This window comes from Pararge aegeria, chromosome 15, assembly GCF_905163445.1.
Source record: "Pararge aegeria chromosome 15, ilParAegt1.1, whole genome shotgun sequence".
Taxonomy (NCBI): domain Eukaryota; kingdom Metazoa; phylum Arthropoda; class Insecta; order Lepidoptera; family Nymphalidae; genus Pararge; species Pararge aegeria.
Genome location: NC_053194.1, coordinates 1,893,801 through 1,906,222, shown reverse-complemented (window position 1 = coordinate 1,906,222; position 12,422 = coordinate 1,893,801). Strand labels below are relative to the sequence as shown.

The window sequence follows — 12,422 nt, the reverse complement described above, 5'->3', positions numbered from 1 at the left end:
AAACTCTGCACATTATTTATTGCTAATAACTTCATCCCGGTTTCATAAAAAATAAAACTAAACCTAATTTACATCTATATCATAGATTTATTTTCAAATTCAGCGTTTTCCTTTTATTATCTTTATGGCAACACTATCCTTGGTAAAAGTTGCATAATATTCATTAAGCCATAGACAAACCAAATAGTAGTTTTAGTAACGCTTTCAGTGACGCTTGGGACTATTTCTTTATTCATTTATGTTGCAATTAATTTGTTTTTAATTTTACATAATTATAAGTCATATATTAAAATACTTTACCTACTTATAATTCCGAGCGCTTAACGATGAATACCGGCGTACGTATAAACCCGACTGGGTTTTTGTTACGCCGTAACAGATATTATCATGTTAACATAAAAAATGTTTATTTTTAATTAAATAATTAATAAATATAGGTTTTCTAATCACATATATCGATAAAGTTGATCGGGAATAAACATTAAAACTGCATTTATCCTGCTTTTTTGCACTCTGGCATGCAAATTTTAATATACACTGTGACGTCAGATTAGAAAGTTTATTCTTATTTGGTAAGAATCTATACCGAGAACAGCAATTTGTGACAGTTCTTGCATAATGTGTCACATTCTGCGTTACTTTGATAAGCATTGATATCGTGAAACACTATGTGTGTCAGTTCTAGTATAATTTTCTATATTCTGCGTTATAAGCGGGATAAGCATTGTTATCGAGAGACGCATTGAACAATGACAATGACAGTTCTTGTATAATGTGCCAAACTCTGCGTTCTGCGTTCTTGTATGTTCTTGTACTGTCAAACTACACCAAATTAAGATACAAAATTAACTGAGGATACAGCCACTTCAATTTAGGTATGAAAATAAAATTAATTAATTTTACCAAGTATAACACTGCCACAGTTTTATATTATTTCGCACCTCCGTGTAAAGCATCTTACACTGCCCACTGAGTAATAATTAATTAATTACATTAATACACAATAAATACACTCGATATAATTTTAAAACTTAAGAGTGAATAAAACAATGAGATTTATATGTAAAAGCATAAAAGCACAGACTTAAGTCAAATACACATCAGTTTTTTTTTGAGTCGGTTAATTAACTTTATTAACATAAAGCAGGCTCGGATCGCCTTGTGACGTCACGAAACTTACATGTGAATCCGGCTATAGTCTGTGGCGTTAACAAAATAAGTATGCATAGACTGCAAAATGATACAATTACTACATTATAAACAACATGTATTTTTTTTCGCAACAATACCATAGAATGGTACAGAATAAAAATGACCATAGTTACGAATGAACAATCATATTATAATAATAACAGATTAATAATATTGCTTAATTTAAAACATAAGATCTGTTTGCTAAGAAATGGCCAATAATGTTAAAAAAAATACATCATTAGTTTCTATATTTATAAGTGTTTTGTTAGCTGCACTCGGAGGAAATTCTGCGAGTCGCTTTTAGACATAAATACTAATTCAAATCATTGTTTTTTTGAATAAGCAATCAGGCTGCCCTGGTTTAATAATTTTATCAATTTGAAAATAAATATTCGGTATTTGGAGCATTTACTTTTTGGGTCTTGTAATAATTTTCATGGGAGTAGGAGTAGGTCTTATGATACCTATTTGTTTACATCGTTGGTCATTTCTTAACAAATGAACTATAATAAATTGTATAGCATCTTTGTTCTAAAAACAAATTTTACTCAAAGTAATTAGTTACCATAGGCTTATTTTATTTACTTTATATGGCAGGTGGTAATTATTTTTTGTCCTTTTTTTTTTTAAATTGTCCTAACTTGTGGAATGGAGTGCAAAATATTTTGCGAATTGTGATTTTTATTTATTGAAAAATATTGTTTTTTTTTCGCCTAGTTATTTTATTTTCAGTGACGGTAATTTATTTAACCTGGTGAGATCTTTAAAACGATTCTCTTACATTTTAAACTCATCACAAATTTAATTTGAAATCATCGCACATTTCACTAGTTCGACAACAAACGAATCAGCGCCATCTGTTGGAATGCTCATGGTCTACCACGGACTACGTCTTATTATTGTCATTAAATTATAAATTCTGAAAATTAAGCTTAATATACTCCGCGAAATTTATAATTTCTTAATATAATTTATAATTGGATAATTGGGGTAATTTTTAATTTCTTTACTCTCTCTTACTCTAACTCTTTAATACTTCACACCCGAATCTTCGGCAGGAGATGTTGACTTACTAACTATTCATTGAAGAGTTAGTAAGTCAACTTATTAACTATTCATTGAAGAGTTAAGAGAGTACATTGTGTGGAGTAAATATACCGTGGTTAGAATGACCGTGCCAACCTGGTGCTCAACGCACCAATAAGCTGGTGCCACATTGTTTGTTTAGTGAGCTGCAGAAGGATCACGAATCTCACAAAAGGTTTACGACAAGCTTTCATCTAGCGATCTTCACAAACGTTACTTTTATATTCATAAATCGCGAGATTTACGCCGACACGGCTAGGATGGGCAGGGGAGACAATTCCCCGGGGAAAGGATAAAAATGTATCTTCTCCCACAGCTTTATCAAAGAAAAAAAAAATTGAGTTTAACAATGCTTTCAATTGAATTTAATTCAAAAGGTTTATATTTTTGTTCATCTTACTAGATTTAATTTAAGTGTATGGTTCTCGCTCCAGAGATGGGCGGTAATAAATGCGACTCAGTCTTGCACTATAGCAGTATTATCGAATTTGGGTTTCATGATACACATTACCATTCAACTATCAGACCACTGGCGAAACAATATCATAATAATATATGTGTAATAAAAAACAGGGGTGTACTTCTCCTATTCTATGTTCCGTGCTTTAGCAGGTGAACACGTTAATTATATCTCTTGTCAAATATATAATATAATTTTCGCCTCCTGCCTTTGCTAGCCCTGCTGACGTGAGATTCGTCGTCACCCAGCTGGCACGTACGCGGTAATATAATAACTTAGTTTAAAATAATTTAAGTATTTTTTGTGTTTATGTGTTGTGTTTTACTAATTGAAGCTCTATACTACTTATGTCTCACGTATATGTGCGCAATCCTTCTCTTTGAAAGTAGAGGTTTTTAAAACATAATAGTGGCGTGCACCGGGTTTCTTACCAGTGTTAGTTAGTTTCTATACAGAAGATTGCCAAAAATTCTCCTACTATGTATATATCAATTTCAGGGTAGGCAGTGCTTTTGTGAACGCACGAAGTGCACGCCACTGATAGTGTATATTATTTTCTAATATGCTGATATAAACGGGGGAAACAAAGCTAGTTTACTCGTAAGCATTGTACCTCATGGTGAGTTAAATGGAGTCGAGAATCGTTTTAGAGTGTCGCCTATGTCGTCGTTAGTAGGGATGGGCGATACAAATCGTATACAGGTATTATTACAATATCTATATTACATCAGTACAAAAACCAATATCTATATATCGGACGGCACAGAAAACTACGTGTAACAGATATCGCTGCAATGCATGAGTTGCAAACCAACCTATCTTATATTATCGTACCGTATCTATGGTACCCTGGTACACAAATTCTTACAGTGGAAATAAATTATATTACAATCATATTCAGATTAATTAGCTATTGTGTGAATTCCTTTTGACAAAATAAATCGTATACAAAAAGGCTTTTGAATGTTTTGAAATAAAAAAAAGGTTCTAGGCCTCAAATAGGTACGTCAGTTAGTTTTGAGAGCCAATTGCATCAGAATTCGAGTTCGAATTCTAGTCACCTCGGCTACCATTTTTGACTACGATTTACCTGCGATTGGAAGTTACCTACTGGAGAGCTTGTTAAAGTCTTACAAGGGTCATCGGGTGTACGTATTCCGAATCTTCGAAACTTAGAACGTAGCACTAAATATGATCTGCGAAAACCAGGCGAATCTGAATGTTGCAATTTATAATTTCTTTAATCTTTATACACCACATCACACAGATTTTCCTATACAACGTGTAACCGAATTACGAAATACCATTGAAAGGTGCATGACGATATTTCATAAGGAATTCAGCTGTAAGAATATTAAATCAAAAGAACCATATTCATTTTTCCATACAAACTAATTAAAAACATTCTAAGTGTTTAATTATGAAAACACTGTTGAAGATAAAAGACCGACACGCGCATAGCACCTACGTTACGCGAAGCGTACTTAATAAAATGACAGGAGTCGCTTGATTAAAATTTTGCATGTGACGTTAGAGCTGTATCTGATTTCTTTCGGTAAAAACTACGGCAAAATATATTAGCTTTTCGGTTTCACAGATAAGTCAGATAAGTAAATAACGTCGTGTGAAGTAACATTTCGGTTTTCATTTACACGTTGTATTGTCTACACACGTTTCGCTCCAACATCGGAGCATCCATAGAAGCTTTTACTTTACAATGTACAACTTTTATGCAAACCTTTATCAAGACCTTATAGTCTTAAGTAAAATGTAATGGCAGCTCTGAGCCCACACTTAAGACAAAAAAGTACACTCCATTTTTTTCTAACTTGTCTTATAACGTAAACAATCCTTTCACAAAAAAATATAAAAAATACAAGTGCGATAACATACATTAAAAAAAAACACAATAGAATGAGATTGTCTTTACTTAGTGTTAGTGTGTTTTTATTATTTTCTTAACAATTTGAAAATAAATTTTACACTAAAAGTAACAAAAAGATTGTATGCATTATAACACAAGAAGTAGATTAGTCTTTATATAATTAAAAAAACAACGTAACGTTGAAAATCAGTTTTGTTGTCCACTTAAAATTACAGCTAACGCGGATGTATTTAAACGAAAACTTACATTAAAACATCAGTACCGTATTCGTTTGAAAGTACCATAGATTTCCACCAATAAATAGATATTGAAATATATCGATTCAATATCAGATATTCAAAAAACCCACACATACGATATAGTATATATTTGACAGTATGACAGCGCATTTTCATTGGTGGAGAGGTCGGTCGATGGGAGATTTGTAATACGCATGCCAGCATGCGTGAAATCGTCAGGTGAATTTCATAAGACGTTACCAAAGCGGAGAGTTCCACAATGCAGTATCGACCGGCTAAATTCATTAATCACTTTCCCAGATGCGGGGATTCCCCCGCATCACTGACGTGCACATGGTATATTAAGCAAGTGTGTGTTAAAAAAATCTCCAATATAAGTTATTAGAAAATTTATGGCAGGCAGTGATTTAATGCATGTATTAAGGGTTGTATATTTGTATATCGTAGAGTTTATAACGTAAAAACAAATTTATATATCCGGATATCATAGAAAAGATTAAGTACTGCCTACCATACACTTTTTTTTTCACAAACTTTTACTAAAGAAAGATTTTCTATTTTACAACAATGACTTGCTTAATGATTATCCTGGTACCACTATATGCACAACACTGTATCAACCATCTAATTTATCTAGTCATTACCCCGCCCGCAGGGGCTTCCTACTACGGGGATTCCCCACCTGCGATTTATCGACCAATGAGAATGCGCCATACACGTGATATTACCCATGCCTACTGAAAAGCGCGCGCGCGTAAACGGCCCGCAGGGGTTATGTGTTCCGTATCTTGCCGGGCACATAGCTCTTGTCGATGGTGGGGTCCTGCAGGAACATGTGCAGACACCGCTCGTTCTGTGCTAGGGGGTGCCCGGCGATTTTGTTTATGAACACTTCCAGTCCTGGAAATAACGTATTTATATAAAAAAAACAGTACTAAGGAGAGGAAAAAACTTTATCATCATTAAAAATCCATTACCGGCCCACAACAAGGGCCCGTATCAAATCAGCAGAAAATCAGCAGATGCTATTTTTACAATCATTTTTCTATCTTGTGAGACATGAAAGACGTAGTGCTTCCAAGTAATTTTGTTATAATAAATTGGATATAACCTCGATGTATTAAATGTAAGAGAAATCCCGTATTCACGGGCACTGTAATAAATAAATAAAGTATTTATTTTCAATTAATAAAACTGCATAATTTAGCGATGCGCCATGACAGTTGAAACGCCGAATACAAAACTTCTATATAAACATAATTTTGTACCGCTTGAACGTAGAACATCTCTGCATATAACTATAAAACAAAGGGGGATTTTAAAGTATCGGTTGTTAAGTTTTGGGCATTAAAGGCATTTCGCATATAAACAGAGCAACACTTCACAGGGCACGCATGGAGCACGTTCTGCAACACACATACCTGTGTCTACTAATTTGAGACGGAGGTGTTAAGCCTCATATTAAATGAAATGAAATGTTTTTAATTGTATGAATATTCAGTGCCGGATATACCACGTAGCAAGAGTAGCAATTGCTACGGGCCCCGCGCGAAAGAGGGCGCCGCATATTTAATACCACTCATCTCTGCCTGACTGACTGACAGACACGCACACGCATACGTCCACGCACAACGACATCGCCTATACTAATTTACAACACTATTAATTACCCACAAAATTGTAACCTATAGATAGTAAATATTTATTGTATTTAAGATACGTATTGAGTATTGAATTGTATTTTTACCACTTTATACTTAAAAACCCATAGCAGATCTGCTATGGGTTTTCAAGAGCAAGGGCTCTTTGAAAGAATTTGCTACGGGCCCCGCGCTTGCTTAATCGGGCACTGTGAATATGTGATTAAATGTTCTTAACAAAAAAAAAAGTCATAACATATCCGGTCAGGCAACCCCAATATACAAAATTTAGTCAATTATATATCAAACAATCTAGTTCTGCGGCTTAAATTGCAGAAATTCATCAATTAAATAGAATACATAGTTCAATAGCCACTTTTTCGATGTATTATTTATTTATTTATACTCTTTATTTGCACACAAATAAAAGTACAGAAGAAGAATAAAAAAAAACACAGAGAAGAAGTATACAAAAGGCAGCCTTATCGCTTTGTAGCGCTCTCTTCCAGGCAACCTTAGGATAGTGTATTCTTAAATTTTTGATATTTTAAGCCTGTAATTACATCGGCAACCACGCCCTTCAGACCGAAATAAAGCATTTCAACAACATATATATATTTTTTTTATTTAAACGAACAAAAACGAACTCTGAAAAGTTAGAGACGTGCAGGGGATAGAATTCAGCCCCAAAATCTAACAAAAGAACGAACAAACAATACAATAAAGCCTAACAAAAAAGCCTAACTACTAGGCTATCAGCTTCTAGAAAAGTATGTTAATATTTTCGTAAAGGTCGATGTATCGCAAACTGATATTAAAATGTCGAAGGTAGAAATTCGTGTCATAAATGAGTCACTGCAACGTGAATCACTACGCTAGTAAACATCGGGTAATAAATGAAATAAATATTCGTATATTGAACTTTGAACAAATGTTGAATTGAGATTGGCGATAATTCTTTCATGGAAGTAACAGTATGTACAACTTCGACTTCACTTTCGGGGCGCCGAGTTCGAATCCCTCTGTCCCTACCTCTAACTTTTCAGAGTTACGAGTATGTTTGTTTTTTAATTTATTTAATCAAATATCGTCGAAAACAAATTATGGTATCGTCCGGGGAAATGTTATATCGTGATGCTTATTTCTGCCGCTAAGGGGGTGTTCATAAAATACGTGAGATTTTTAAGGGGGGGAGGTGGTCGAGTCAAATCTCATCTAATCTTACGGTGGAGAGAGGGGCGGTCTCGGCAAATATCACGCAATTTTTTTTCTGATTTAAATAAATAAAAAATTATACTATTTTGGTCAATCAATTAATCCTAATACGATTAAGATCATTTACTAATTCGTTCATGAGAAAATAATTTCATTCATTCTTCGACGTTACACATCTACTGATCCATATGTTTTTTTCTTTTTACAATAACAATACAACGCGTTTACGTAAGAAACCCACATTTTGAAAAATCTCACGTGAGATTGGGGGATGGGAGAGGGGGTTGAATAAAATCTCACGACATATCACCAGGGGCAAAAAAACACCTAATGTAATTTATGGACGCCCCCTAAGCAGCATTGTTGCAATGCTGTGTTCCGTTCTGTAGAGCGTGTTCGCCAGTTTAATTACAGGCATATGAGGTTTAACACCTACGCCTTCACCTCTAGCTTATTGAGTTATGTGGGTTTCATCATCATCATGCCAACCAATCGATGTCCACTGCTGGACATAGGTCTTTTGTAGGGAGTTCCACAATACACGGTCCTGGGCCGCTTGCCTCCAGCGGCTCCTAGCGACTCGCCTGATGTCATCTGTCCACCTTGTTGGGGGCCGACCTACGCTGCGCTTACCGGTGCGGGGTCGCCATTCCAGCACCTTAAGACCCCAACGGCCATCGGTTCTCCGAGCTATGTGCCCTGCCCATTGCCACTTCAGCTTCGCGACTAGCTGAGCTATGTCGGTAACTCTAGTTCTTCTACGGATCTCCACACTTCTGATTTGATCACGTAGAGATACTCCTAGCATAGCTCTATCCATCGAACGCCCTCTTATGAGGCCCATAGTTAGCGACCATGTCTCAGTTCCGTAAGTCATCACTGGCAACACGCACTGTTCGAAGACTTTAGTCTTCAGGCACTGAGGGGTTTTGGACGAGATGTCACGAAGTTTCCCGAATGCTGCCCCTCCGGGTTGAATTCGGCGGTTCACCTCTTTCTCGAAATTGGACCTACCTTACTGGATCGTGTGTCCTAGGTATATGTACTCGTCTACAATTTCGAGTGCAGAGCTCCTAACAATTACTGGGTGGAGCGGAACATGAGCGTTATACATAATTTTCGTCTTGCTCATGTTCATAGGTATGTAGGTTTAAAGCAATTATATATAACTTGCTTCAACTGTGGAGGAAAACATCATGAGGGATCCTGCATGCCTGACAGTTCTACATAATGTTCTCAATGGATTTTCAAAAATGAAATTAATTAATTTTGAATTGTGCTATGCGCCAGTTAGCGCGTAGAGAGATCACTCTACGTTTCCGCGCAACTAAGAATACATAGATTCTACGCAATAATCTGGCAACATACGTAAAGATCTGCGTCATACCTAATGATTGACGTGTGAAGCCCTAGTATTAACGCGTTTGACATTTAATGTAAATATTATTGACGGTTTTGAAATTTGTATTAAAAAATTAAAAAAAAGACCAAACAAAGTCTTTAGCTTCATTATTAGTATAAGTTTTATGAAGACAATATATATTATATAGATTATACAAAACGATTTTCTTTACAAAGCCTATTAATTAATAATCCCTCTACAATGGAAATATATACTCATCAAACTCTTTGTTATAGCTCTATAACATAAATCCATTAGCATTAACACATTTGTAATTGGATTATTCATAAATGTAAATACCGCATGCAAGGTAGACTAGAGTACGATACAAACCAGTTTACTTGAATCATGCATGTATGTAATAAAAATTGTTAATTAACTATTAACAAGAGTACACAAAGGATTTTTTTATTCTATAAACTTTAATGTACAAAAAACATTTGAAGTTTCATCAATCATCATCAATAGCGTATAACTGTCCAGTGCTGGACTAAACTGGCCCCTCCCAATAGCAAAAAAATAAAAAAAATTACCTTTTCTACGGTCTTCAATGAATTCTTCTTCGAAGATGCCATCATCCCCTCTAAAGGGAAGTTGTCTCTTTAACGCTTTACCAGGCAGGGGGGGTACTACTATCTGCAAATAATATGATATTTCTAGACTATTTTATTTCTTCTCAGATCCCACTGACCCAAGTGTATACACCAAAATGTATGTGAACATGCATGTTGTAGAATGTTTTTAAAGGAAAAACCCAATTTATAGTCCATTTTTCCTTACTTGTCTTATGTATGCAATTTATAACCTTATAGTGTAGGTATTTTTAAATAGAAAACAAAAAAGTGTTGCTATAGTTTTTTAATATATTTAAAACACTTTTAACAACACAGGTAAGGCACTAATGGAGCGTAATTATATAATAACGCTCCATTAGTTAGTCATACTTTAAAAAATTTAATTTGGAACAAAAATAAACAAGCAGCCAATTTATATAAATCTTTATCAAAAGAATTCTGAAATCAATGTTGATGTTTCAAGTTGAAACTATTAACTTAAATTAAGCAATTTATAATGCTATTAAAATTTTGTAATCAAAAAGATAATCTACAATATATCTTAATATATATAAATCTCCTGTCACGATGTTTGTCCGCGATGGACTCCTAAACTACTTAACCGATTTAAAATTAAATTGGTACACTGTGAGCAGTCTGATCCAACTTAAGAGATAGGATAGCTTAGATCTTTAATTATAGTCGCAATTTTATTTTATTTCAAATTATTTGTCTATAATTAATTGGCAGTCACATGTTATATATATATACTACTATACTCATTTAAAGCTTAGCGATACTGAATACTTTAAAAACAAAATCAAACACAGACGAAGTCGCGGGCAACAGCTAGTAATAATATATAATAATATAGAATACATTGAAGGTAATAAAATGAATAGTAATTATAGGAAAGTAAATGAGAGTTTTATAAGATGGTAACATTGTGGGAATAAATAGATGGTAGCTACCACAATAAAAAGGAAATTTGATATAGTATATGGACTTGAACTTTTCTGAAAGGTTCCTAAGTATAGATTTCTGCCAGAAGAAGAATGATATTCTATGATATTTTTTTAACAGGAAAGTTAGCAGAACACTTGCCCTTAACCTTCCTGGAAAGTCAAAATGTTTCTCAGGTTCTAGTGAATCAATAAGTACCAGTGCCATCAATAATTTGACTCTAAGTTAAGCTTCATCTCGGTCAATGAGATCTGCGTGATGCATTTTCTTAACTTATGACAATCTGCAAAACACTAGACTACATACATGATGGATAGTATATTTTTTATCAGAGAAAAATATTTAAATCCTCAGGCAAAAGAAAAGTCCAGACCTAAACATAAGCTAGTAGAAGATAAAATTTCGATTACCTTATTTTGTATACTTGGCCACTAAATTGGCAAATGTTTTATTATAATGATAACGAAAAAATTCGTCATATCAGTGCACTAACCTTACTATCTCTCTCCAATTCGTTTCTGAGCCATTCAAAATCACTGTACCGCCGTCTCACACTGGACTCTTTCACTTTGAACACTGGCAGATTGGTCTGGAAGCAGGAAACGGTTTTATAAGCTATTATCAATCGTTCTACGTTAGTTTTACTCGTGATTTGGCACACGATCCGCCCACAAAAAGTTGCAGCTACACATCGATGTAGCGTGACCGTTTAATCCAATTATCCCTTTAAGGTATTAACTGTATCCTGCCTGACTTACCCTCATGCGAACTTCGTAATCGGTATAGCGTTTTTTACCGACTCCCATCGTTACGGGGTTCACCACGTCGATCTCCAAGAAGTTCGCCGGCGCCGCGTAAGCGTCGTCTAATGTTTGTTTTTTAACATTCAAGCGTCTTGTCGCGTCGGCTGTCGTGTCTTCAGCCATCATAACTCTTTTTTAAAACAAACAATCACAAACTTAATAAAGACGGTTCACTGGGTAATCAAAAAGCAAAGCAAATGAATTTGACAAATTGAATTGACATTTTGACTGTACATTTTGACGTTTGTTTTTAAAAAATGGCCACGATGCGTTCAGTAAAACACTGACGTAAAAACTTCTCTAAGGACGTTTTGGTACAAAGTAAATAATAATTTATAAGTATAATTAAATTCAATTAAATTTTTACAAAATTTAGAGTTCTTTTCAAATACACCAAAATTATTTATTTACTAAAATATCGTACTTTCAGCCTGTGGTGAATATTCCTAGGATTGCAATATTGAAAAAAACCTACCATTTTAATTGAATAATATCGTAAACTTTTGCCATCTTATACTACAAGCAAAAATATAAATACTTCGCTCTTAAAGGGGTAACTAAAATTATTTTATCTAGTGTAGATATTTTCTTTGTCCTTGGCCAGCAACCATTTTTCCCAAGTTTCAATGTATGACTGTTTACGCAGTGGTACTAATTATGTGCGCAAAGAAGCGGCACTTAACACTCGCGATAGGTAAAGTTCGTTCAGCTATTTAATTTCTGTCATTACGACAGGATTAACCTGGATGGATTTTAACTTTTTGTTTCAATGTATGTGTGCAATAACTAGCTTTTCCCCGCATTTATTAAGATTATTTACAAATCCCGTTTGTTTTCCTGGGGAAAAAAGTAGCCCATGTAATGTCATGTGTACACTATGTCATTTCAACTAACTCCAAATGCCAAAAACAAGTTGATTGGTTGCTTACCTAGGTTGTGAAGGTAGGGCAAACAAAAAACCAAACCAACACTAACCACCAC

At 34.5% G+C, this 12,422-nt stretch overlaps 1 protein-coding gene across 1 annotated transcript; it reads right to left on the bottom strand.

Annotated features, from left to right (window-relative positions):
- Positions 1-4,149: 4,149 nt before the first annotated feature.
- On the bottom strand, positions 4,150-11,681 carry LOC120629708 (sorting nexin-12). The gene is made up of 4 exons (XM_039898695.1): positions 11,397-11,681; positions 11,132-11,227; positions 9,655-9,757; positions 4,150-5,764 (listed from the first exon to the last, which is right to left on the bottom strand). Exons 1-4 carry the CDS (start codon positions 11,565-11,567, stop codon positions 5,637-5,639), a joined length of 498 nt encoding a protein of 165 aa, XP_039754629.1. The 5' UTR covers positions 11,568-11,681; the 3' UTR covers positions 4,150-5,636.
- Between the last annotated feature and the right edge of the window lie 741 nt (positions 11,682-12,422).

Bases quoted from the DNA above. Each gene is read 5' to 3' on its own strand.
- LOC120629708 (XM_039898695.1), bottom strand. From the start codon at position 11,567: ATGATGGCTGAAGACACGACAGCCGACGCGACAAGACGCTTGAATGTT. The intron at 11,228-11,396 runs GTAAGTCAGGCA...TCCTGCTTCCAG, and splicing joins ATTACGAAGTTCGCATGAGG to ACCAATCTGCCAGTGTTCAA. The intron at 9,758-11,131 runs GTTAGTGCACTG...TATTATTTGCAG, and splicing joins AATTGGAGAGAGATAGTAAG to ATAGTAGTACCCCCCCTGCC.